Here is a 27,921-nt window from a genome sequence, read left to right as displayed (position 1 = left end):
TTGTTTGTTTTAGGAACGGAAATGAGGAGGATTTGGAGTTGGTTTTTACTTACATAGCCGAAGAGGAAAGTCCTCGTCAGCCATGCTCATCAAAGAATATCGTATTCCTCTACCCCTCACGGTAGAGGAATACAGAATAGCGCAGCTCTACATGATTGCAGTAAGATATTTAATTGTTTGTCATACTACCTCATTATTGTATTATTATCATCTTGTTTTAACCTAAAGTCAGACCCTATCCCCAGAAGTCCCGATGCATTCAGGACGGAGCGCCAGTAATACCAACTATTGATCACTCCCCAAACCGTGGGGTAAGTGATGATTGGGTCCGAGAATAATAACTTTCTGCATTTGTCCGGCTAAGATTTCTGCCTTAGTGCGGCAAGCCAGTATGATCTTGAGATTCAAGAGCAAAGAAGGCATCATTTCACCAAGGACTCCAATCACCTTGACAGAGTATTCTGGATAGAGTCAGAGGAGGTCGAAGAAAAAATCTTGATATTTTATCCGGTTTTCCTCCTCTATTCGGACGATAGTTGTCTCGCCAGAAGTTGAAAACTCTACGATAAATACCGTCTTACTGTAATGGTCGAGAAGAACTACATCAGCTCATTAGCTTGCCTGAAGGTGGGAGATGAATAGTTCGAATAAAGTCGGCAGTTCTCGTTACCCACAACGAACTCAATATCCCCCGGAGCGTAAGGCAACACCGGTGTCTCGTCAATACCGTAAAAGTACCGTAGATGGTAGTAAAGGACTGTCCACGCTAGTTGCACACACCCCGATTTTGGACGGCCAGTATAAAATCGGCCGATATTTTATTGATAGCGGGTGCTTGCACACTCACCAGATTTGTATCGGTCAAACCATCAGTTGCTTTGTTGTCGTAATTAGCACGCACCACCAAAACGAAGTTAATGCGTAGTAACTACAATTTCACCGAGCATTCGACACTGGAATGGTCGGTAAAAAACCGGTGAGTATGCAATAGTGTATTTAGTCATGTACGCCACTACTTCCCGGTACTGCCGGTACTGCTACAGTGGCAGTGGACGGCTGCTCACCGGTATTTTACCGGCGACGATCACCGGTAGGCGTGTGTGTCAGGTCCCGTTCCCACATGTGGTTCACTAATGGAATTTGGACGACCGGTACAAAGTCGGCCGTCCAAAATCGGTGTGTGTGCAACTAGCGTCAGGGCGGCATTATGCCGATGGACTCAGACCACAAATGCTGGACATGCTGACAGCAAGTGTATTACGCTAGTTGCACCCACACCGATTTTGGACGGCCGATTTTATACCGGTAGACATGTGTGCAAGGTCCCGTTCCCTTATGTGGTTCACTATTGGAATTTGGACGACCGGTATGAAATCGGCCGTCCAAAATCGGTGTGTGTGCAACTAGCGTTAGGGTCGCAGGCGTATCGCGACAGGACCAGCACCTTGTTCCAGGAATCTCTAGACTGCGACTGCAGTAGACTGAGTTGTTTGAGGCACCAACCTGTCAGGTTATGATGAACCGCTCAGTTTCAGCCTACTTGACGTGGGGAAAGCGAAGGTCGGGCGCTTTGATAAGCCAAGGTCTTCAATGTTGTTGAAGAAGACCCCATGCTTTGGCTTATCCTTGTACTGCCGCAGGGGTGAAGTGATCTCTGCGGCTTTTATATGGGCATTTTGCTGAACGCGTTCCAACTCGGTGACGGAGTTGTGGTCACCTCGTTCAGAGTCGAAAACTATACCGAGTTCATCAGCTGCTCGGGCAGCTGCCCTAAAGGGAAATGTCCCAATTCCTGTTCTTTCATGGTTGCGGTGGTCCATACAGAGAACTCCTGACGACTTAACATGCTCCATCTAGTACTATTCTGTTATGGGGACACTCCAAACTCGAAAGTCCGCGGCCTGCCCGTTGTCGGGGAAAGTACAACGGTACAACGGACGATTTGGGATGCAAACTCCTATGGAGGTGCATCAATTTGCGGGTCTTTACGTCGAGTTGATACACCTCCTCCTTCACTACTCCAAACGGGTAGAGTTGGATTGTAACGGCAAGCATATTCGTTGCAGCAACTTTGTTCTTCCCAGACAGTTCCGTTGACCAGCTCTATCGGAGTTTGTGCTGATACTTGCCGCGGAGAGAGTTCTTCACTGCTATTACGTATTGTGAGTGGCGTTGTTCCACCCCGAGGTAAGTATACGCCTATCCGGCATCCAGATGGTGCAGGATGCTTCTATCTACGAGGTGCACATCCTCTCCGTAGTCCCCGCATCGTCATCTGAGATGGACCATTGCGCATTTGTCTATCCTGAATTTCATACCGATGGCATGCGTGTACTCTTCCACCACCCTCAAGGACTGATGGAGATCCTTTTCTCCAAAGGCATAAAATTCAAGATCATCCATATAAAATAAATGGATGATCTTATGCCTCCAGTTTCCGGAGGAGCCACTTTTGAACCGTCGAGTATTTCTGAGAGCAACGGATAATGGCAATAGTGAGATGCAGAAGAGAAGGGGGCTGAGGAAACCGCCCAGAAATACAACCCTTCTGAAAGTGACCCACCTAGGACTCTAGGCCTGACCAGATGTTATGGTGAAGCGAATCCACCAGAGTGGTATGTTGTTCAAGATATTTCACTACTTTGTCAGATACCGCAAAGCATCTGAGCTTATACTGTTTCGAGTCCTGCGTTACACATCTATCGATGAGCAAGTTCTCTTCACGTCTAGCGACTTATCTCTTCGACCCTCTCTGCTCATATATCCGTCCTCCGAACACTAGGTCAACTATATAGCTATATAGCCCTGCAGTCGAAGATAGGAAGGTTTTGGGCGAAAAAGGCGGCATATTCCGGATGTGTTTCACACCACAGAGCGTGCATTCTCGCCGTGTATCTCTTGGTGCAGGCTCACTACTCTCGTTGTCATTGCCAGGGTTCTCATATGTAGTCAAATCATTGTTATGGGTCCCACCACCTTGCCTATGACCCCTCCGAGTGGGTCGATTGTTGGGGCCCCTTCCTCGACTACCGAGAACCAAGTTTTGGGGCTACCTGGTTAGCCCTGTAGACCCACGGCTGGCACCGGAAGCAGAATAGTGTTTTCCCTCGCGAGTGCGGCTCGGCTGCCGGTCGGTTTTGCACCAGGTACTATGCCAAACAGCACCACCTACAAAAAAAAAATGGATTCAGGTTCCACTTCAAAGTTGACTCTGTATCGGACATTGCTTTTACCCTGGAGGTAAATGTCACCTCTTCTCAACAGTAGAAAATGTTTCGTAAGTCCGGGAATTTTGTTTGAGCACCCTGTTAGCGTTTTGTATTTATGGTGAGCGTTCATTACGTTCTGCTAATAAGAAAAAAGGTATACTTATATGGATTATCAATTTGTTGTTATTCATTACAGAAAAAGAGTCGGGAAGAGAGCAGTGGAGCTGGTAGCGGTGTTGAAATATTGATCAACGAACCTTACACTGATGGGCCTGGCGGACAAGGACAATATACCAGGAAAATATATCATGTAGGCAGCCATTTACCAGGTTGGTATAATAATTATCTTGGGCGAGGATTATATTCAATAATAAACAAACTTTTTTGAGGTTAGGTTTCATATCTCGTATCTTTCACAATTGTTTTGTTACCTTTTAGTGTGCACACATTAGATTACCTGTATGTAACTTATTACATCATCGCTTTAAGATGTCCTGGAATAAATAAATCGGTGTGTGTGTGTGTGTGTTAAGTACGCAGTTTTATGAATATCATTTCAATAGCATAACCTCTAATATCATACTACAAGTACCTTTCAAAGGCTTTGGATTAATTTTTATTATTTGTTTTCGAAAAATTATATTTGTGTTGACTTGAAAGTTTTACCATTTCTAAATTCTGCCGAACAAAAGTATTTATTTGATGCCAGAAACTCTCCCAGTACCAACAAGTCGATTCTAAGCACATTACCACTGGTTGCCTTTGTAAATCCTTGGTTCATGGCTCATGTTCTTTCAATAACACTCAGTGTAAACAATATTAAGTCGTTAAAAAATCTAAAAAAAACTAGCTTCGAGTATCACTATTGTTTTATACAAGATGTCATATTCGTTTGTTTACTCTAACATGACGTAATTCGCTCTGATTAGCGTTCAAGATATGGCGGCTTGCTGTATTTTGTAGTTTTATTTTATCGTATACAATAAATGCATGTTTTGTAATCCATTTTATGGTTTTTAGTCACACCTTTGATAATTACTTTCCATCATTTTGGGTTACACTTCTAATACTATCTTAATTTCTGAAGGATGGATAAAAGGCATTTTGCCAAAGACGGCCCTGATGGTGGAAGAGGAAGCCTGGAATGCGTACCCGTACACGAAGACCAGATACACTTGTCCGTTCGTAGAGAAATTTTCACTGGAAATAGAGACTTATTACTACCCCGATAATGGCCACCAGGAAAATGTTTTTCACTTGTCCGGCGGTGATCTGAGAAACAGAATTGTAGGCAAGTAGAAAAAAAATTAGGTATTCATAGCTGCTCACATCATGAGCGATGATTATTAATAATTATATTCAACACACAGACATGTAGCATTGATTCAATTTTATAAACCACAATTTCATCTTGCATTTCGCATAGTTGTCTTATAATTTATAATGAGCTACCGGCCAAATTGAAAAACGTAAAATATGTTCAAAAATTCGAGTCTCAATTTATCTATTATAAACAGCAAATTTTTCTTGGGAAAGTTGGAATGAAGTTTGAATGCTTTGCAGAAGAATATTGATTCAATCATAATCGTGTGTAATTGAAAAAAAATATCAGAATTGTCAGTGTGAAAAACCTGGTGTGATCAAATCCAAGCCACAAATGGACGTTGTTTGGCTTTGGGACTCATTAATAATCATTGCGAGTGTCAATCTAATTGGAAATTGCACATGATTAAAATTAATTGGCACATCTATAGGTATAATAGGGATTCGTGGTAGTAATATATTTTCACTTCGGAACTTGCCATTCAAAATTCTGGCTTCGATAACGTTTTTCATCAATTGTTTAATGACTGATCGGGTGCCGTTGCACAGCCGTGATGGATTCAAATTACGTAGCGATCCAACCTACAATTGTAAATTATGCGGTGGCACGCCTGGCAAATCCAAAGAGTTCAAGAATTATGTTAGATGATTCACAGATTCGGTGACATCGCAAAATATCTATGCTCGATGGATAAACAATAATAGTGGTCGAAAACTCTATAGGCAGTGAGAGAAGACTTATTTTGTGAGACAGACAGGAGACCAACTTCGTTCTCATCCCTACTCCGTAGGGATGAGAATTTCCGCCTGGAGGGAATAACTGATCTATGATCAGGGTTAAAAATGAATAAATTACTAAAATGGTTATTAAAAAATAGAGAGTTATGTGTATTTTTTGATGCCACATCATAAACAAATTTTTTTTAAATGTTGTCCAAAAAATTTTTAAAAAATGTTTGGGGTGGAACATCCTTATCGTTTAGGGATATGAAAAATAGATTGAAACCTATTCTAGGACCCTACCGAATATACATATAAAAGTTCATGAAAATGGGTTTGAGCCATTTGCGAGGAGTATGACAACTAAAACTGGCCCGAGAATTCTATATATTACATTAGTTTAATTTAAATAATTTCGAAAGTTTTTTCATCCGAAGTAATATCTATATATATTTTTCCAAAGATGTGATAGATGTGGTGAAAGACCAACTGTACGGAGCAGATTACGTAAAAGAAGAGGATCCTTTGTATTATGTCTCCGAGAAATCAGGCAGAGGTCCTTTGACCACGAATTGGCTGGAGGAATACTGGGACGAAGTGTGCGGCAAACAACAGCCTCTGCCCAACGGAAAATCGTTGATGTGCGCTTATAAGCTCTGCAGGGTGGAGTTTCGATATTGGGGGATGCAGACCAAAATTGAACGATTCATCCACGACACAGGTAAGGCAAGGATTGGCCTCAACGGGCGAATCCAAACGTTGCGTTTGTAACCCATCCGACTACCATTCGAATTTGATATTTTACATTAGGAAAAATAAGGGTTTCATAATAGAATCTTGCGATATCCTTGGTGGTGATAGAAACTTGAAATGTTGCTGGGTCCTGTTGGCAAACAACAAAGACTCATGTAAAATTACTTTTCAACAGAAGAAGAAGAAGAATACTTCATTCATTTAGATGATCCTAATATAGTAAATATATATTTGTGACAGTAAACAATCGTTTGGTAATTAGTTTTTTTGGCGATTCTTTGAGAGTTCTCAAGCTACCTTATAAATTTATGTACATTCAGTTCCCAAGTTTTTGTAAGAGTTAAGGGGTATCACATTTTTACTTTCATAGAAAAGCAAAAAAATCCGGCTCGAAAGACCATCTTTAATTTACGATGACATAATGGACTCTTTCAATCGTTTTGTTATGAGGTTAAACCAATTTTTGGGGAGGGAGAGATTAAACGAGACTGCACATATTCACTATTTTTGAGCTGTTTCTTTTTCGGTCGTGAATCGACTCTCAGAATTTGCATTTTACTAGTTAGCCGGGATGCGCGGACTTCTCGATTCGGAGAATGGAATTTACTGAACTTTTGAGGGTTTTCCTCATTTTCTACGGATCATTTGAAGAATACCTTGAAGAATACCTTGGGTTGTACGAAGGGTAGCTTCTTTGGCATACCATCTTTTCCTGAAAACACTTTTATTTTTCTAGCTAACTTCTACTGGAGAGGACTAATTCGTTCTTTATCAAAACGAGATCTCCAGGATTCAAATTATCATCCTTGTTTAACCACTTGTATCTCTGTTCCAAAATACAGGCTTGAAAAGTTCGTAGGCTAACGTAGAAAAAAAATGATAAAATTTGATTTTATTTTTCGGTATATTTGCCACTTTGAACAGAGCTTTCACATACCTAAATATTCATGCACGACACGTCCAACACGTTCCTTTGATATCTTTAGGGGATCAGCTACCTCGTTCAACTTCACTTGGTGCTCATTTCACCTTGTTTAAACTTACCAAACCACTTCCTAACGATTGATTTTTCTAGTGCAAAGTCCAAATAATTTTCATCAAGCCAACCCTTGGCTTCAGCAAAAAAGTAATGCTTCATCAACAAACGATATTCCTTTGTATCCATCATTCCCAAACTAACAAAAGTTGCCTTAAAGTGTTCTATTCTACAAACTAACAGTCCAACAGCTATGAAATTTGTTCTCATGTCTTTTGAAGGTTAGGCTTAGCTGAAAGTCACATGGATTCAATACTAGTAGCGCCATCTAGTGGTAGTCATCTGTTTTTTCAGCCATTTAGATGCCAACTGTCCATTTGATGAGGAAAGATCGGGGGAGAGGTTTCAAAGTGAGGCAGTGACCAGAAGTGAGAACTGATTAGTCTCTGCTTAAGGGGCACAAAGGCCCCTTAAGCAGATAGTTTCTACCTTCGCCAGAAGAGTATACAACTCTTTACAATGTTAAGATTTGATTGCACATCACTAGATCCAAATGGAATTTGACTGTCTTCATTCCAGCTTCACCTAAACCATTGAAATGAGGTTATGCAGGAACACTGAATGAGAAAAATATGTTTTCTTTTTCCTCCGCTTCTTTCATGAATTCTCAATGAAATTAGTGCCACATTCACTGTAAATTTGGGAACAACCAATACGTCTTTAAATGAATTTATGTAGCGCACACAGAAAAGCATGATACCAGTTCCAAATATATGACTTTTGTAACAAACTATACAAAAAGGCATGTATAAGATTTTGAGGATTTAACGCTTCGCATTATAAACATGTAAAAAACCATCTACCTTCATTCTTGGTAATAATTACTTTTCATTGATATGAGAAACGCTCATTGATAATAAACGGATATTATTTTCTGATGGCACAGCTCTCAGAAAGACAATGGTTAGAGCTCATAGGCAAGCTTGGGCGTGGCAGGACGAATGGCATGGTCTAACGATGGAAGACATCAGAGAGATCGAAAGGCAGACGCAGTTGGCACTGAAGAGAAAAATGGGACATGTAGAGGATGAAATAGGTAATATATCTTAGTTGTTAATAATTTCAAAATTCGAAAATATTTCAAAAAGGAATCAAGCTGGATGCGAAGTAAATTTGAGATTATTGTGACACATTTTGATTTGACACTTTGTTGGCAGACGAAGATGACAACTTGAACAATAGCACTTCTAAAGAAGATCCTTGTAAAACGTTGGCTGCTACTCTAGGAAGCATAGAAGTAGCTGAAGATAGTCCGTTGATGAGTAAAAACGTTAACATTCCCACAATACATACTGCTGCTAGTTCGGATGCCGATCTGTCTCCAGAAGATGAGGTTATAACGGTTAAGTAAGTGTGTGTGTCTCACAGATTTAATAATAATAATAATCTCTTTATTTACTCAGATTGATTTGTATAACCACAAGAGCAGAAGTACAAATGAAAAAGAGGAAAATTATGTGGGTCATATTCTACCATTCAGAAATATGAAAAAATAAGTACATTAAGATCACAGCAAAATTTGTTATAGAAAGTACAGGTCTGTTCTGTATTTCAAATCATAATACTTCCCAAAAAAAAGAAAACTGAAAATTCCAAACTACATTAATTCACAGCAGATGCTCTAACTGTTCTCCATTACCTGCCATACATTTGTTTAAGTTAGTAGGTAGTGGTAGTGGTTTCTATATCTGCCGTTTTATACACTACTGTGGTAGATATTATCAAAAGCGATGAGAACGAAGTGCTTGTGTTGTTCTTACTCTCACAGCATTGGATTTTGACCCCAGTTTTATTCCACTGATGGCGAGCGTAGCTTCGGTTCTATTGATTAGAATGAATGGACTTATTTGTGTGCAATTGAGGGCAGGTAGCTAGATTTTTTTTTAATATACTTTATTGTCTGAAGAATAAATTCTTATTGACAAAGCCTTGTGCGAAATATAAATAACATATACATGAAATCACAAAAGTAAAATCACTAAAAGTAGGTTATAACATGAACTGAAAAGAGACATGTAAATAATAACAAACGTTCAGGATATAAGAACATGGTCAACAAAATGTAAATAAATCAATTTAAACTAAATTGAATGAAATGAAATCAATAAAATACCGTAGATATTACAGTTAGTCTTCTCAATTAAAATTATCATCATAGAATTCTGCTAAGCTATAATAAGGTCTCCCAGAGAGCAAGTCTTTCAACTCTTTCTTAAGAGCTCTAAGATCATTTATGGTTCTTATAGCTTGAGGAAGGTGATTGAACATTTTAAGACCGTTGTAAATAATGGAATCTTTAACTAGCGACGAAGAAGGCAGCGGTAATTTAAAGCTGAATCTTTGCCTGGTTTGATACATTGGCGCGTCCAAGTTGTTAAACAATACCCTATTTTTGAAGACAAGGCAGATTGTCTCGTATATAAATAGGGAGACCAAAGTTAGGATTTTGTTAGAGGCAAAAAGAGGTCGACAAGAGTCCCTAGGCTTGGCTTTGTATATGCATCGTATTGCACGTTTTTGTATTAGTAATACTGATTGAAGGCATGTGGTAGAACACACATCCCAAAAGCAAATACTATAACGGAAGTGTGGTTCAAAAAGGGAATGATAAACCATTCTAGCTTCTGCAGATCCGAGCTCAAATGCAGTTACTCGTATGGCATAACATCCAGAGGAGAGCTTCGATTTCAAAATATCTACATGATTGTTGAATTTTAAACCATTGTCAATGAACAAGCCAAGGAATTTAGAAGCTGGTACGTTATCTATTTGAATATTATTTAGATGTACGACTGGAATCTGGCAACGATAGGACACTACTTTTGTTTTTGATAAATTCAAGCTCAAGAGATTTGAGTCAAACCAGTCCTTCACTATCGTGATCTCATTCTCAATAACTTCATACAATGTATGGTTGTTAGGAGGATGCCATAAAATTGTAGTATCATCAGCAAATAAAGTGAATTTTCCTTGGATGTTTATAGACGATAGGTCATTAATGTAAATTAAAAATAAAAGTGGGCCCAGTACCGAACCTTGTGGGACGCCGCAAGTAATTTTACCTTCATTTGAGTATGAAGTGGTTTTGACCATCTGGGTGCGATCTGCTAAGTATGACTCAAACCATTTAAGACTTATTCCAGTTATACCGTATCTACTGAGTTTCCGCAAAAGAATTTTATGATTCACACAATCAAATGCTTTGGCTATATCACAGAAGACGGCAGCTACTATTTCTTTGTTGATTTATGTTGATTTCTTCTTCCTTTCTATTGAAATTTTCTCTGAGTTTATACATTTCTGGAGTTTAAAAAAATCTGTTTAAAGTCTGTTTTTCCGTTAGTTCAGATGAATTTTACAATGACAACGCTTTTTATGAATTATAGTTTACTACTGTGTCACTATAATATAGCATATTTTTTCAAGGAAATTTTTTGAATTTTAAATTGTATAGCATTTATTTTGTTTCGTAAAAATGTGTTTGAAACCCTATTTTATATAAATGGGCTTTTAGGAATTACTTTTATACTACTTTGACATAGTTCATAATCGTTTGTCAACGAGAACTCTTTCTTAGGACAATAAACGTATTTCTCTCTCTCTCTCTCTCCGTTAATCAGCTGTCGCTCCCATACGAACGACAACTCTCAGAAGTTGAGAAACTTATGCGAACTAAGGACTAACGAGGTCTTACCTTTTAACGTGTGATTCCTAACACTTTGTGACATTGTTTTTCCACAAATTACCTTTTATGTACTTTCCTCATTCAAATTCTAAGGGTAATGGTCACATAGGGGATACAAAGATGTCCACCTTGAATTAAAAATCGACCTTTTTTTCTTTTGCCATTAGCCTTGAAAAACAATGAAAAGTTGTTAGAATTTAAGAATGACTTGTAGATGCTTCAGTTGTTTGAAATTGGCTGAAACTTGATGTCTCACAATAAAGTTTTACTTGAATATTTTGCAAAATAAACTATCGATCATTGCAGAAGAGAACACGACAAATGGCAACCATCGAGAACTCTCCACTCGCCCAGTTCCTCATCGATAAAAAGTTTCGATCTGCAAGTGGCCAATTGGCGAATCGAAAGTTTAGGAAGAGACTCAGAGTCTGCATCTGACGAGGAGTTTTTCGACTGCGAAGGTAAACGATTTGCTGTTTCACATTTCTTCTGAATTAATCATCCACTTTTCGTAGATATGGCAGATTCTTCCTTGGCCAAATGGAGTTCGATGGATCTTCTCAACGAAGAGGACGGCGACACAAACTCGCCTTCCGTAGTCGATACGAATGGTGAGTAATGTCGAGGGTGCCAGTGAATTTAACCTCCTTGGAAATGGTTCAAAATTTTAAATGTTTCACGATTTTTACACAGATGACAGTATTTTCTCGGCTTCATTTTTGCAACGAGTGGCGAGCGAGAGAGGCGCTAGACGACACATGCAGAGAGGCAAAATGAACTCTCTTGATGCTTCTTGTCCAGAGTCTCCGATTGCTTTGCCTGGACATCTCCCATGCAACACCACAGTATTGATATTGATATTTCATGCTGGTAGCGTTCTGGGTAAGTCATATCTTCATATTTTCAATATGGTTAAATCATATATTATATTTGAAGCATATACAAAATGAGATCAAAAGAAAAATTCGGGTACGTTTCGTATAGTTTGCTTTGATGAATTTATTAGGGATGATTTTAGAGAAAATGTTAATGCGCCAAAAGTAAATTGTAGGTAATTTCCCCATCAGAACTCTATGCAGACTTGGCTCACACAGGAACAGGCCTAGGATTATCATTAGGGAGGATAGGGTTTGATCTTGGCGCCCCCCAACGTTAACAACGTATAGGACATGTCAGTACAACACGTTGAAATAGTATAAAGAAAATAAACATACATAAAGATAAAATATCTAAGTAGTTTTAAAGTATAAAAATGTATAAAATATAAAGAAAAAAAAAACAAGATTGGTCAATATAGGATGTATAATAAAATAATAAAATCAGGATGAAAGTCTGGACCACAATCAGCTAAAGTCGTCTAAAAGGAATTCACTGACAGTGTAATAAGCCTTAGACGGGAGCAAATTTTTAACTTCTCTTTTAAATGACATCAAACTCATGGTTTTAAAGTGATCAGGTAGGTGATTGAATAATTTTATTCCCATATATTTGGGTGACTATTCAAATTTAGAGGATCTGTGTCTAGGAATACTTAACAATTTTCCATTTCTGGTTGAGTAACTGTGGTAAGAAGAATTTGTGTTATATTTTGTTAAATTATCGTGGATGTATAGTAAGCATTCAAATATGTAAATACAAGGGAATGGCAGGATATAATATGATATGAAGTGCTGTTTGCACGATTCTCTCCATGGGATATCAAATAATTTTCTAATATTTTTTTTTGGAAAATAAAAACCCTATCTTTGTTGGTGGCTTATCCCCATAGAACCACATTGTAGCTTAAATGGCTGTAGACCAAGCTATAATACAGGCTGATTCACGGTGGATGGCACATTAGACGTTTCTGGTGAACCAGACAACGGATCACTTTGAAAATTTAATGGAGGGCATATTCGGACATTCTCTAGCCAACTAAAATATTTTCGACAATGCGGTGTTGCCGCTTCTATTAGAAAGCAGTAGCAACTTTGATTTTTCAAATGGAACACTCTGTATATAATATTATTTTTGGAATCTCCAACAATTGCCCGACAACTTTTCTTGATATTTCCCTATACCTATCTGTTACCGTTTTCGAAATAAAAATTAATTTCAATTTTTTTCTTCGAAAATCATGACTTCTAAAAATGCCGATATCTTTTAGTTAAGAAGTACTATGATATCGAAATTTGGTTTGGAGTTAGGTGATACTTGGACACTTCCCACACGTCAGCCTAATCTCCGTTACTTCAATACAGGGTGGTAAAAAAATACAGTTTTTTCGTTTGCTTGAAAAAGTTGCTGAAATTTGATTATTTTAAATGGAACACCCTGTATATTATTGAAAATTCGGAAAGCTGCTGAAATTTGCTTTCTTTCTATGTATATCATACCTATACCTAACTAGTCAAGTTTCGGACTTATGAACATTTATTTGTGAAAATGTCCCTTCAGAATGGTATTTCCATTCGGTATTTGGTAAGCAGGCCATGATTACTATTTGACAGTAGCGTTGTGACATTCTCCTAATAATATCGACATTTTCGTCACTTCAGAAGTTGCAAATACCTTCAAAACGATGGAACAAAACTATTCAAACGAAGTTCTTATGAATTAGTTTATTAGTTTTGGACAGTGTGACAAAATTATCAGCAGAACATGTAGAAAGTTCAATGAAATGTATCCGAATCTACCGCCAATGAACCTCAAGAAATTTATACGAATTCAGAACCATTTCAATGCATTTGGATCAACTTTAAAAGCACCAAGAAACTTGCCTCGACCCGTAACTTTCGAAGACAACCAGATTAATGTCTTAGCATATTTTCACGCATTTCCCGAGTCATCGATAAGAAGTGCTGAAGAAGATTTGGGTATAAAATATTCATCGGTTCAAAGAATCTTGCGAAGACATAAAATGCATGATTATAAATTCACCAAAATTCAAGCAATGAAGCCTCAAGATCCTCAACAGAGAGTAGAATTTTGTGAAATGTTGTTGACACGCATTCAAGAAGATCCACTTTTTTTAAATAAAATTATTTGGACTGATGAATCGAAATTTTCGAGAGAAGGGATTTTCAATAGAAAAAATCGTCATTATTGGTCCAGTGAAAATCCTCACGTCACAAAAGAAGCCGGATTTCAAGAAAAATTTAGTTGTAATGTCTTCTGCATGTTGATGGACAACAAATTGAGGTACGTGATATACGAGGAGTCATTAACATCCAGAAGCTACCTGAATATTTTGGAGAATACTGTAGACAGTTTCGTGGATAATCTGCCACTCGAAGATTATCGAAACTGTTGGTACCAACTAGACGGAGCTCCTGCACATTGCACAAGAGAAGTGAGCGCAGAACTGGATAGACTGACGATCGGTGGATGAGGCGCTTGGGACCATGGAATTGGCCAGTGAGATCACCCGATCTTAATCCATTAGATTTTTATTTGTGGGGAATGTTTAAAGAAAAAGTTTACTAAATACCCGTGCGTTCGAGAGATGAATTGTTAGAAAGGATTGCCCAAACATTTGAAGATTTGGATCCCAATGAAATCAGATCTGCCACCACGAAAGCAGTCAACACCCGCATTTTAAAGTGCTTGGAAGTGAACGGCCAGCGATTCGAACATATTTTGAAATATTCCACATGATTGTTTTACTTTTTTATAATTATTCATATCAATATTTCCAATTTCAAGTTTCTTGGTGCTTTTTTAAAGTTTATCCAAACATATTGAAATTGTTCTGAATTCGTATAAATTTCTTGAGGTTCATTGGCGGTAGATTCGGATACATTTCATTGAACTTTCTACATGTTCTGCTGATAATTTTGTCACACTGTCCAAAAATAATAAACAAATTCATAAGAACTTCGTTTGAATAGTTTTGTTCCATCATTTTGAAGGTATTTGCAACTTCTGAAGTGACGAAAATGTCGATATTATTAGGAGAATGTCACAACGCTACTGTCAAATAGTAATCATAGCCTGCTTACCAAATACCGAATGGAAATACCATTTTGAAGGGACATTTTCACAAATAAATGTCCATAAGTCCGAAACTTGACTAGTTAGGTATAGGTATGATATACATAGAAAGAAAGCAAATTTCAGCAACTTTTTCAAGCAAACGAAAAAACTGTATTTTTTTACCACCCTGTATTGAAGTAACGGAGATTAGGCTGACGTGTGGGAAGTGTCCAAGTATCACCTAACTCCAAACCAAATTTCGATATCATAGTACTTCTTAACTAAAAGATATCGGAATTTTTAGAAGTCATGATTTTCGAAGAAAAAAATTGAAATTAATTTTTATTTCGAAAACGGTAACAGATAGGTATAGGGAAATATCAAGAAAAGTTGTCGAGCAATTGTTGGAGATTCCAAAAATAATATTATATACAGAGTGTTCCATTTGAAAAATCAAAGTTGCTACTGCTTTCTAATAGAAGCGGCAACACCGCATTGTCGAAAATATTTTAGTTGGCTAGAGAATGTCCGAATATGCCCTCCATTAAATTTTCAAAGTGATCCGTTGTCTGGTTCACCAGAAACGTCTAATGTGCCATCCACCGGGAATCAGCCTGTATACGTCCAGCAAGGCATGCAAAGGCATAAAATGTTTTATTCTGGAGAGAGCATAATACGCTTGGTTAACTTTTTTACAAGTGACTGTAATGTGTTCAGACCATCTTAAGCAATCATCCACATAGACTCCTAGAAATTTTGTAAAATTCGTTGATACCAATTCCAACCCTCTAATATCAAAGACATTAGGATGTTTATCAAGACCGATGGAAGAACTAAAATGGTTACATTTTGTTTTATTCAAGTTAACAACCAGATTGTTTAACTTGCACCAATCTAAGAAGTGTGTTATAAACCTTTCCGTTGATGACTTTAATTCCTCTAGGCTGTGTGCTGACACCGCTAACGAGGTATCGTCAGCAAAAAGAGTGAGACTATTGTTGTTGATGTTGAAGTATTTGGGTAGATCATTGACGAATAATAGAAAGATAAGCGGTCCCAGGACAGAGCCTTGAGGAACTCCTGAACTAATTGGTTGAGGATCAGATTAATTAAGTAATAATTTTCATCATGACACATATTACAGTAGTTTCAAAAAATACCGGGATGAATCATCATTCATTTATTTATATGATGTAAAGAAGCGATCAAAACAACACTTTAGTTGGTTGTTCTAAATAGAAAAAGACTTTTTGTTTGATTCATGAACAGAATGCTCCTGCTTGTTTTCATATTGAAATTTTATTTATGTTGCAGATGCCAACGTAGACATGGCCGCAAAAAAATCGGACGTGAGCACTTTCCGGGGTGCTTTTGAATCCGTCATGCGTCAACACTACCCCTCGTTGATAGGTCACATTGCAATAAGGCTGGTGTCTTGTCCTTCCATTTGTACGGAAGGATTGGGTATATTGTCCAGGTACGATACAATATGCAGAACGATTCAAGTTTTTGTTTGTATTCAAAATAAAAATTAATGTTGCAGTCTCAGTCCGTACAGTTTCGATGTATCTCCCTCGTGTACAGACGTCCCGCAAATAACGCACGACTCCATCCCGATCGGTGCTATTCCTATATTGGCTTCGTCATCTACGGATTACGTTGAGGCTGTGTCGCGGACAATCAACGCAGCTAATGCTGCCTACCAAGGTAAGCTAATGGGACCAGTTATTTATTTAATAATAATAATAACAACTACTTGGTAAGTAGGATACATTCCTAATATACAATAACAACATTGTAAGTAAGAAATAATCAATTAATATTTCAAAATCATGACTTATCATCTTATTTGTAATAAATACAGTTTAATTTGTTAGAAATATATTACAGTAGATCAGTTTCAAACCTTTTCAAGGTTAAAGCTGATTTAATTGAATGAGGCAATTTTTTGTATGTAGTAAAACTTTTGACATATAATAATAATAATAATAATAATAATATCATTTATTGCCCAACAAGGAAACACCCAATTACAGGACATAATTAAATACATCAGTGCTGATAATAGATAAAATAAATCAACAAATCATGTTCATTCTTGACATGCTATATGAATATAACATAACAAAGATATATAACTTCGAATAGAAAACAAAAGAAAGAAAACTAAAACATAAGAAAAAACTGATAGTATAACTATTCATTGCGCTACTTGGTAAGAGTGGTTATAACTGACTCTCTCACAACATAAAAAAAAACAGTTTTGATATCACTTCAAGATTTCCATTGCAACTTATTTATATGATTCGCCGAGCAAGTATTAATATCGCAAAAGCTGCATATTGACTTGTAGTTTTCACACATGTATTTAATTGGAGAATGCGATATTATGTTTATTCGTGCTGCAGAGCAGTAAAATGTGAGATTCATCTGTAACTGAGTTCATACTGTTTTTGGTATTAGTTCTATATCAAGATTATGTCTAGTGTAATATTGGTGAATATCATAATTAAAACAAATGTATTTTTTTTAAGATATGTTCCAGTTAAATCATTAACAGTTTTATGCACGAATATCATTGTCAGGTATAAAAGTCTCTGTGATACCGAAAGCCAATTTAAGGTTGATAACATTGTAATTTGATTTATGCCCGCTGAGACATTATCTTTAAATTATTTACTCTTATATGTATATTCTGTTTATATTCTATTGTGGTATATGTCTAGTTTTATATTTACTTAATGTTTTTATCCAATGAACAAACTTTTGTGACTTGCGACAAATATGCAACTGTATATAAAGTGGTTAAATAAAGTAGTTACTTACTATTATGGAAGTATATTGGTTTACTCTCAATATAATTCTCATTCCTTTATTTTGTAGTTTTGCCTGTTTGTTCAAGTTGAAAGAGTATAAAATCAAAGCACAATAATCAAAGTTTGCTTGTATAATTGTTTGATAAACTAATATATTTGTGTTTAATGACAGATGCCTTGAAATTCTAGAGTAAAAAAATAGTTTTTTTTTTTTTAATTTTCTTATGTATGTATTGAAAATGTTCGTCATATGTGGGATGGCAATCTAGTTGGAACCCTAGGCATTTTACAGTATTATTCAGTTTTAACTTTCTTTTCATTAACAGTAATATTTATCCAGTTTACATCCGGATCATGGCAGTAGTATTTAAAATCATAAATATTCATTTCATTCAAACACCCTGTTGAGTATTGAACATGTCAATAACAAAAAGTAGTTACATTGCAAAAATACACGTCGTGAAAAAACCATATATTACATAAATAGTTTCACATTGAAAACTTCTTTTGGATCATTAAATTAATTTATTTCATTTATCAGACGTACTGCAAAGTTCGTAGGCTACCACACAGATGACGCCACTAGTATTGAAATATGATTTTCAATTATTCCTAACCTTCAAAAGACACGTGCACAAATTTCACAGCAGTCGGACTATTAGTTTGTGGGATAGAACATTTTGTGTGAAGCAACTTTTGTTGAGGTAACAAAAAAATTGATACAAAAAAATGTTGTGTGTTAATAAAGAAGTGATTTTTGGCAAAAAGAAAAGTACTGTTGACGTCAAAGCTTGGCTTGATAAACATTATTCGGACTTTGCACCAGGAAAATAAACTATTTAGAAGTGGTTTTCTAAGTTTAAACAAGGTGAAATGAGCACGGAGGACGATGCACTCACTGGACGCCCCAAAGTGGCGAAATAATCGAAAAAGTCCACATAATAACTTTGGATGACGCAAAGTGAAGTTGATCGAGATAGCTGAGTCTCTAAAGATATCAAAGAAACATGTTGGACATATCGTGCATGAATATTTGGGTACGAGAAACCTCTGTTCAAAGTGGATGTTGTGGGAGCTCACAATCGACCAAAAACAACAACAAATTGATGATTCTGAGCAGTGTTTGAAGGTGTTCCGTCATAAAAACCCGAAATTATGCGTCAATTAGTTACAATGGATGAAACGTGGCTCCATCATTTCACACCAGAATCAAAACAGTCGACATCTGAGTGAACTACACGTGGTGAATCGACTCCAAAGCGTGCAAAGACGCAACAGTTGGCTGGCAAGGTTATGGTATCAGTATATTGGGATGCTCGTGGTATAATATTCCTCGCCTGTCTTCAAAAGGGAAAAAGCATCAACAGCGACTAATACATAGCGTTAATGGGGCGTTTAAAGAACGACAGAAAAACAGACTCGTTTTCAACGCACTGTGTCACAAATCAAGGAAAACAATGACAAAATTGCTTGATTTGGACTTCGAATTGCTTCCGCACCCACCGCATTCTCCAGATCTTGCCCCCAGCGACTTTTTCCTGTTCTCAGACCTCAAGAGAAGGCTCACAGGAAAGAAATTCAGCTCTGATGAGGAGGTAATCTTCGAAACTAGGGCCTATTTTGAGGCTAAAGACAGGTATCAAAAATTTGTATGACCACTTCGGTCGAAATATCGCCTTTGAAAACTATATTGAATAATAAAATCACATTTTTTCAAAAAAAAAAGTTTCTCCATTAGTCTACGAAGTTTTCAGCCCAACTGTTAATGTATTTGACAGCCTATTATATGATTTTGTACTGTGTACTATACCGAACTATATGTTTTTTAACTAACTAATGAATTCAGCTCCTGTAATTCCAGATCAAGATTGTCTATTCTATTCCAATTTTTTTCAGCTATGGCTTCCGAACATGTCACAAAATTCAATTGTAATAGGTAATATCATTAACGATTTTTTTCACAAGAACTTACATGTTTATAGTAGGAAAAAAAAATTCAAAACTATAACTGAGTACGAACAGAGCACCAAATAAAAAAAAGATAATATATGCTTTGAGAGTCTCAAAAAAGATTAAAAACATGCGAGATCTGTTCAAAAAATAGGCAAAAAATAAGATGAATTTTAATTTTTCTCATAAAATATTTATTCATTCACCAATTTCTATTTCCTCCTCTTCAAATTAGCCCCCCTCAGATATAATACACTCGTGCGAGCATTTTTTCCAATCGTTGAAGTAGTTCTCATATATACTTTTTGTTACATCCTTGAGCTCGCTCGGCGATTTGGTTTTACCCCTCAATTGCCACAAAATACCGTCCTTTCATGTGTTTCTTCAATCTTGGCAACAGGAGAAAGTCGCAAGGGGCGAAATCAGGTGAATACGGTGGCTGAAGCATGATTACGGTGTGATTTTGGTAAAAAAACATGATTCTCCATAAACATTTCTTTCACTTTCTCACCACTTTCATCGGTAGTTAATGTGCTGGGTCGTCCAGGGGAGCGCCGTCATTCAAATCTTCTCGACCTTCTGTGAAAAGCTTGTACCGCTTATAAACATTTTTCTGACTCAGAGTACAATCACCGTATGCTACTGTCAACATTTCAAGTGTTTTTGATCACCCAATTCCATTTTTTAGACAAAATTGTATGCAAATTCTTTCATCCATTTGTTTCGATAGCAGAAAATCGCTGAACTCGCATAACATTTCTAATTTTTATGCCTCTCACCAACAAACTAAATATGCTAAACAGCTAAAGCCGTGAACATATTTTCGAGACGAGTGTACCAACATAAAAATAAAAAAAATGCTAATTGATTGTTATGTAGCTCGCGAAATTTGAACAGTCACCCCTTTGACAAGTTTCCTGAATGTTTTATGACGAGGTAATATTTCTAAGTTCCCAACTTCCTTATTGCTACCTCCTTTTCAGAATTCATCAAGTCTGAAGAGGGCCTGGGCTTTTCCGGCCAAGTTTGTGTCATGGCCGATTCCATCGGTTCAATATTGGCATATGATTCTTTGTGTAGGACGGTGAAATACTCTTCCAGGCACGGTAGCGAGAACAGTATTCTGGACAGCGATCTACAGAAAGGTTCGTGATTCTTTCAAGGTTGGAAGACAGCTTCGAGTTTTGTTATTTTGTTCCAGATGACGTACAGATAAACGAAAGTGGTTATTTAGCTGCTCCCTCTCCGAGACGCAGGTCGTCTTCCACAAGCGATCAGGCTGGTCAGATAAAGTTGGAGTTTGACGTTACGGACTTCTTCATGTTCGGGAGCCCTCTGGCCCTGGTGCTGGCTTATAGAAAAATATCCTCTAACGATGATAAATGTAGTAAGTATTCCTCATGTCAAATCAAACTGTTGAGATTTTCAGTTGTGAGTGTACATCGAAGTCGAATTGTAGTGGATTTAATGGGAAGTGGCTTTCTTCTTTCACTGTATTGCCCTTGTATTATATATACATTATATAGTATTATATATACATTATATATTGTATATATAAATCTTGAATATGATTCCAAATGAAACGAAATTTAATTTCAGATAGTATTACCCGTCCAGCATGTCTTCAGGTGTATAACATGTTTCACCCGACTGATCCAGTGGCTGCCAGACTGGAACCTCTTCTGTCAGCGAGATTCTCAATTCTTCCCCCAGTTAATATACCGAGATACGCCAAATATCCGTTGGGCAATGGACAACCGTACCATTTACGTAAGATTTTTTTAATTACCAAAAATATACTTTTCCCCTTCCAGCATGTGAACTCTTCTGGCCTCTTTAGCTGTTCCATTGTTTGGTTTACTTGATTTTTACTATGAAGTACTAACAGATTGCGTTCTCACTCTTTTAGTTGAAATTCTCCAAACTAATCCTCAAATGTTTAGCGATTCCTTGCAACCTAGACGTTTATCAGAGGTGTCTATTCAGAGCACGATATCGGGACTGATAGATAATATACCCCTTCAAGCTATAAATGCTTGTAAGTATTATTTTCATTTGTCTGTATATATATGTTGCATGGGTATTGTATCGCTAACATTTTTTGACGACTAAGGTTCTCTGTATACCATTTTGAACTATAATCACACAGTACTCCTGAAAAATATAATTCAAAAGTACCTTGTCAAATTAACTTGACAAATGATAATTGACATCATTGGAGTATGTTTTGAAAATTTAAATTTTTTTTGATATAAAAAAATCTAAAGCAAATGGAACTTCAAACGTTCAAGCCAGTCTCTATATACCTACACAGTAGGTTTAATGGACTGACGCCTATCAGAAAACAACTACTCCCCTGGCTAATACCACGAAGGGCGTTGGATTATATCAGACAGGCGTCAGTGCAGGAATCTTCACAGAAAATGTCCTGCATATGCAATTGGCAATACAACTGAAAGAGTCGACCTTCAATTATGGAACGGGCACACTTGCAGACCGGTTTCGGGCTTATTAGCCACTCATCAGTGCAAGATAGTGACCATCATCGACCTAAAGTCAATGATATTCCACAATTGAAAATCGGAATTCTTTCAGAGTATTTCATTCCTCTTCCGAAGTTGGAGCGAACATCAAAAATGTCACTCCATCTAGTGGACGAGGAACTAACCAACTGCACATCCGTAATTTGCCCGATTCCTCTAAATAAGGAATAAAAACTTTCTTATTAGTCAATGGGCTATGCTTGAAGACTGGCAATAAACAAATCTAAAGCAAATGGAACTTCAAACGTTCAAACAGATTTCTGCACTGACGCCTGTCTGATATAATCCAACGCCCTTCGTGGTATTAGCCAGGGGAGTAGTTGTTTTCTGATAGGCGTCAGTCCATTAAACCTACTGTGTAGGTATATAGAGACTGGCTTGAACGTTTGAAGTTCCATTTGCTTTAGATTTGTTTATTGCCAGTCTTCAAGCATAGTCCATTGACTAATAAGAAAGTTTTTTGATATAGTTTGTGACAAAACACATCTAATTGATTTATTTCCATTTTAACGTGTATCGTTTCGCCATCTGGTGAATTTTCTCGGTAACTTATCCGCCGTAGTGGAGGCCTATTCCTGTTGTTTACAGTTTTCTGCCGCCATTAATCATTAGTATAAACGGCTCTCCTACGGGATAGGCAACCAATATTTCGCTTTGGCGGGTTTTTTTGCATTTGTAAAGTATTTCCAGTGTCGGGTTTTTTATGAACGACTGTCGAGATTCTTTTTCGTCTCTAGAGACCTGAGTGAAAACGTTTTTGATGCGCCATATTTGCTCGATTGTTCGAAGATTTTTCTTGTTTGCTTTTTAAAGTGAACTAAATTACCTTACTGTGGTCCTTAAGGACAAGATTCACCGTCGAGTCCCGTGCCTGTAATTATTTTAGGTGGGTACCGATTTTTATTACTATAAATGATGTATTAACTACTTTTATCATTTTGTTGGAACATTTGTAATTATTTTAGAACCAAGTTGACAACCAAATAAGTACTTTGTCTCCCCCTCGAACTGAAAATAGATTGTTTCGCACCCTATATTGTGTCTCATTGGATCAGCAGCAACCCCTTTCAAAAAACCCTGAGATTGAACCCTTATAAGGTTTTTTACTACTTTTTCTCAATATAATACAAAGAATAGAAATTTCTTGAAGAAAGGACAGAAAAGTTGATAAATATCAACCATAATGGGTTATGTAAATGTGTTGATCTTTCACATTATAATCTTGAAATGAATCCATCTGAAACAACTACCTCTGCATCCTAATGTTTCGTCAACACGAGTGGCTTCTTCAGAGGTTTATTCATCTTGATGATTCACCAATGACTGGTGATTTCTAGTTCATAGGTTGTATTCATGTTGACTCAGGTAGTCCCCCTCTCTTGTTGATGTGTTGCCATTGGCCGAAGTATTATTACCTGTTAATGACGTATATATTCCCGCCGTACCTGTTAGCGAGTTGTTATTGGTTGCGGTATTGATAATTGACTTATTAATGAGTGACCTGTCGTCTCATAACATTGCATTGTGTTGTTGCCACTTTAGCACCTTTGTAAAGGATTCCAAGTCCGGTAAAGCTTTCATGGCTACTCTGTTCTGATGTAGTTCTCCAGATGTTTACTGGGACAAAACTGAGATAATACTTATTACACCATAGAGAACAATAATCTTGAAGTTTTCTCACATAACATATCGGAAAAAAAACAGCAGAGCAGATATTGTATGTCTCATAAATATCGGCCATTTTGTGGTATATGAACTTGGTTTTACTTATTGTGCCATGAGGAATAATAACCTCAAAGGTGATTAAATAACATACAGATAGAAACAGCAAAGTGGGTATTGTATATCTGATAGATAGGGGCTATTTTGTTGTAATATAAACTCGGTTTTACCTATTGCGTCATGAGGGACAATAAACTCAAAAAGAGGTTAAATAACATACCGAAAAAACAGTTAAATAACATACCAAAAAAAAAAGTCAAAGCAAATATTATTTGTGTGATAGATAGGGGCTGTTTCACTGTATATGACCATCATGGACAATAATTTCATTACGAGGTTGAATGACATAAAAAAAACAGCAAAGCAAAGGGGCAATAACCCCAAGAGGGGGTTGAAAACATAACGAAAAAACAGTTGAATAACAGGCCGAAAAAACAGCAAAGCTGATATAGGGGCTATTTTGTTGTATATGACCATCATGGACAATAACTTCAATACTAGGTTAAATAACATAACGAAAAAAACAGCAAAGCAGAGGGACAATATCCCCAAACGGGGGTTGAAAACATAACGAAAAAACAGTTGAATAACAGGCCGAAAAAACAGCAAAGCTGATATAATTGTATATCTGGTGTATAGGGGCTATTTTGTTGTATATGACCATCATGGACAATAACTTCAATACTAGGTTAAATAATATAACGAAAAAAACAGCAAAGCAGAGGGACAATAACCCCAAAAGGAGGTTGAATAACATACCGAAAAAACAGTTGAATAACAGACCGAAAAAACAGCAAAGTAGATATAATTGTATGTCTGGTAGATAGGGGCTATTTTGTTGTAAATAAACTTGGTTATACTCAATGCACCATAAGGGACAATAACATCAAAACTAGCCTTAATAACATACCGAAAAAACAGCAAAGTAGATATTGTATCTCTGCTAGATAGTGGCTAGTTTGTTGTATATAAACTTGGTTATGCCTATCTTGCACCATAAGGGGTAATAATCTCAAAACTAGCTTAATTGACATATTGACGAAACAGAAAAGCAAGAAAAATCTAACAGTTGACAGTTGAAATATGAAATTTCAGTACAACAAAAATGGTGGGGAGGCAAACGAATGGATTATGCTCTCTATTGCCCCGAAGGCTTGTCCAACTTCCCTACAAATGCTCTGCCTCATTTATTCCACGCCAGCTATTGGGAGAGCAGCGATGTGATAGCCTTCGTGTTGAGACAACTAGGCGGTATCGAAGTTACATCCTTGCCCGGAGATAATGATCGTGAGCAGATTTTCAAACCCGGTCAACCCAGAGAAAAATGGATCAGAAAAAGAACCTCCGTCAAGCTGAAAGTAATAAACAAAAACTATTTGTAATGTTAAAATATTGACTGTGTGATTTTTTCAGAATGTAACAGCAAACCATAGAGCGAATGACGTCATCGTGAGAGAAGGCGCTCCTCAAACGCTGATGGCCCGGTTCATGTACGGTCCTTTAGATATGATCACGTTGACAGGTGAAAAGATCGATATTCACGTCATGAAAGATGCTCCTCTGGGAGAATGGACGCACTTAGCTACGGAAGTCACCGATAAAACGGGACGAATCACTTACACCATTCCAAATGACAAATCGCTGGGATATGGGTTGTATCCTATAAAAGTGAGAGAAAGATCACATCATATTTATCATAAATGCTGAAACTTTTTTATTGCAGATGGTGGTGAGGGGGGATCATACTTCAGTGGATTTTTTTCTAGTTGTCGTTCCTCCTAAGACTGAGTGCATCGTTTTCAGCATCGACGGATCCTTTACGGCTAGTATGTCGGTGACTGGTCGAGATCCCAAGGTCAGAGCTGGCGCTGTTGATGTCGTGAGGTAGGTATTTTCTTCTTACATTGGTGACTATTAATATGTTCTGAAATAGTATATTAAAGAAAACCTTTCAAGAGTCCTTTGGAAAAGGATAAATTTCTTTGTGAAACAAGTACAAACTTGAAAACTTTCATTCGTAGTAGTTCGAACCCATCGCGTTTGAAAAAATAAATAAAGCCTACCTAACCTACTGCGCCGTGGACATATAATTGGTTTCTGGTTCCAGGCATTGGCAAGAGCTGGGTTATCTGATAATTTACATCACCGGAAGGCCTGACATGCAACATCGAAGGGTCGTTTCTTGGCTGTCTCAGCATAATTTTCCCCATGGCTTGATTTCTTTTGCAGACGGCCTTTCTACGGATCCTCTCGGCCACAAGGCTGCTTATTTGAACAACTTGATCGATGTAAGTATTCTCTGTCAAACATTTCGACAGATGCAAAACGCATTTGACACAGTTTATTACAATATTTCAGTGGAAAAATTAAATAGCGTTGGTATCTTTTTTTTTATATACTTTATTGTCCGAAGATTTGCATCTCATTGACGAAGTCCAAGAAATACACTGTTAATATAGAAAAAGTATTAAAAAGTATAAATGAATATATAAAAAAAGTTCCTAAAATGTATAAATGTGAATATAAAAAAAGTTGTAAAAATGTATAGATAAAATACCACCATGTATATCACCATGTATATCACCATATATCATCTGCAAATAAGTTGATGAACTCACAGTCTGTAAATAATTGAATATCATTCAGATACAGAATGAATAATAGGGGACCAAGCACACTACCTTGTGGCACTCCTGTGTGATTTGTTATATATGATGAGAAATAATTGTTCACACGTACTCTCTGTTTCCTATTTGATAAATAATTACTTATCCATTCATAAACCATCCCCTCAATCCCATATCTTCTCAGCTTCTGAAGCAAAATACTTCTATCAATCGTTTCAAAGGCCCTTTTGAAATCTAAAGAGACAGCTACAACATATTTACCTTTATCTGTTTCATTAGTAAATTTAGTTAATGATAACTGTAGTGCTGTTTCGCAAGAATGTTTTTTTCGAAAACCAGATTGATTGCTAAACATGATTTGATTTTTGTCAATAAACTCTAATAATTGATTATACCGTCTCTAAGATGACTGCTAAGATTTCGTTGGCAGTGAACAAGTTCCTGCACGATTCTCATTTGAAACCACTCTAACTGCAAAACATCTTACTCTTGAGTTGTTTAAGGTGTTCATCAAATTTCAGCCTATTATCAATGAATACACCGAGAAATTTCGTGTTTAATTTATTTTGTAATATGACAGCGTCTATTGAAATTTCATCAAGCGAACATTTGAATGATATTATATTCGTTTTGCATTGATGCATTGAGAGTAAATTTGCATTGCATCAGCTCTTCACCTTCTTCAAATTGGATGATATATGAGTCATAGATGGTTTGAAAATCATTTGTCGTATAGAAAACGATTTATGTATTTATTAATAAAGGCCGGTTCATTGAAAATTATTACTGGCGGAGTTCCACAAGTATCTCTTTTGAGTCCAGTTAAATTTTTGTTCATAATATTAAGTTTAGAGCAAATGACACAACACTACTTTAGTTTTCTTTTGATACTGAAAAAAATTGCAATAACATGATCTCTAACATTACATTGTTGAACTCTTGTTTAAATTATCATGAAATGAAGTTGAATTTTCAAAAGTTTTCAGTTGTATTGATGATCAAAAGATAATTTGCGGAATTATCAAAATACTCATATCGAGCACTTTTAGTAACACTATTCTTGATTATAAATCGCATTTCTTCGAAATGCATTACGAATGGGAACAGCAACGAGGAAAATGTGATGTTTTATGTACGAGGTCTGTTCAAAAAATAAGGTGAATTTCATTTTTCTCAAAAAATATTTATTTGTTCATCAATTTACATTTTGTTCCCTTCAAAGTCCCCTTCAGATATAATACACTTGTGCCTGCGTTTCTAACAATCCTCAAAGCATTTTTTGGTATGTTCTTGAGCTCTCTCTGTCCTTTCATGAGCCTCTTCAACCTTGGGAATAGAAAAAAGTCATCAACGGTCAAATCTGATGAATATGGTGGCTGAGGCATGATTAAGGCCATGTTTTTGGCCAAAAAATTACTAAAAAGCAGTAACAAATGCATTGCTGTGATACAAAAGCCACAACAGTGGACGTTTTCTTCGTATTGCCAAGCGACACATAACTTCAAGGTAATACTCCTGATGAAAAATCTACAAAACATTAAACTTCCAATTTCAATGAAAAGAATGCCATTAATGATTATCAT

The 27,921-nt window shown here is 36.8% G+C and overlaps 1 protein-coding gene across 5 annotated transcripts in view; it reads left to right on the top strand.

Moving 5' to 3' along the window:
* Positions 1 to 27,921, top strand: part of rdgB (retinal degeneration B) — a 55,862-nt gene that overhangs the window by 19,289 nt on the left and 8,652 nt on the right. For 4 of the 5 annotated variants that reach the window (XM_023170796.2, XM_023170798.2, XM_074182219.1 and 1 more), the window contains exons 2-20: positions 14 to 160; positions 3,406 to 3,538; positions 4,297 to 4,500; positions 5,716 to 5,973; positions 7,928 to 8,077; positions 8,199 to 8,388; positions 11,033 to 11,187; positions 11,242 to 11,337; positions 11,420 to 11,608; positions 15,995 to 16,157; positions 16,224 to 16,387; positions 20,430 to 20,591; positions 20,648 to 20,833; positions 21,046 to 21,216; positions 21,356 to 21,484; positions 24,807 to 25,069; positions 25,125 to 25,379; positions 25,435 to 25,595; positions 25,819 to 25,999. In XM_023170796.2, the coding sequence (XP_023026564.2) occupies positions 83 to 160; positions 3,406 to 3,538; positions 4,297 to 4,500; positions 5,716 to 5,973; positions 7,928 to 8,077; positions 8,199 to 8,388; positions 11,033 to 11,187; positions 11,242 to 11,337; positions 11,420 to 11,608; positions 15,995 to 16,157; positions 16,224 to 16,387; positions 20,430 to 20,591; positions 20,648 to 20,833; positions 21,046 to 21,216; positions 21,356 to 21,484; positions 24,807 to 25,069; positions 25,125 to 25,379; positions 25,435 to 25,595; positions 25,819 to 25,999 (3,288 nt within the window). In that variant the 5' untranslated portion in view covers positions 14 to 82. The remainder of the gene's footprint in view (positions 1 to 13; positions 161 to 3,405; positions 3,539 to 4,296; positions 4,501 to 5,715; positions 5,974 to 7,927; positions 8,078 to 8,198; positions 8,389 to 11,032; positions 11,188 to 11,241; positions 11,338 to 11,419; positions 11,609 to 15,994; positions 16,158 to 16,223; positions 16,388 to 20,429; positions 20,592 to 20,647; positions 20,834 to 21,045; positions 21,217 to 21,355; positions 21,485 to 24,806; positions 25,070 to 25,124; positions 25,380 to 25,434; positions 25,596 to 25,818; positions 26,000 to 27,921) is intronic. The other variant, XM_074182221.1, reaches the window with a different exon arrangement.

Source organism: Leptinotarsa decemlineata, unplaced genomic scaffold (assembly GCF_025532065.1).
Source record: "Leptinotarsa decemlineata unplaced genomic scaffold, Ldec_3_MD MMD2_tig00026328_RagTag_RagTag, whole genome shotgun sequence".
In the NCBI taxonomy this organism is placed as follows: Eukaryota; Metazoa; Arthropoda; class Insecta; order Coleoptera; family Chrysomelidae; genus Leptinotarsa; species Leptinotarsa decemlineata.
Note: the sequence above shows the minus strand (reverse complement) of the source record. Positions and strands in the feature narration are given on the sequence as shown.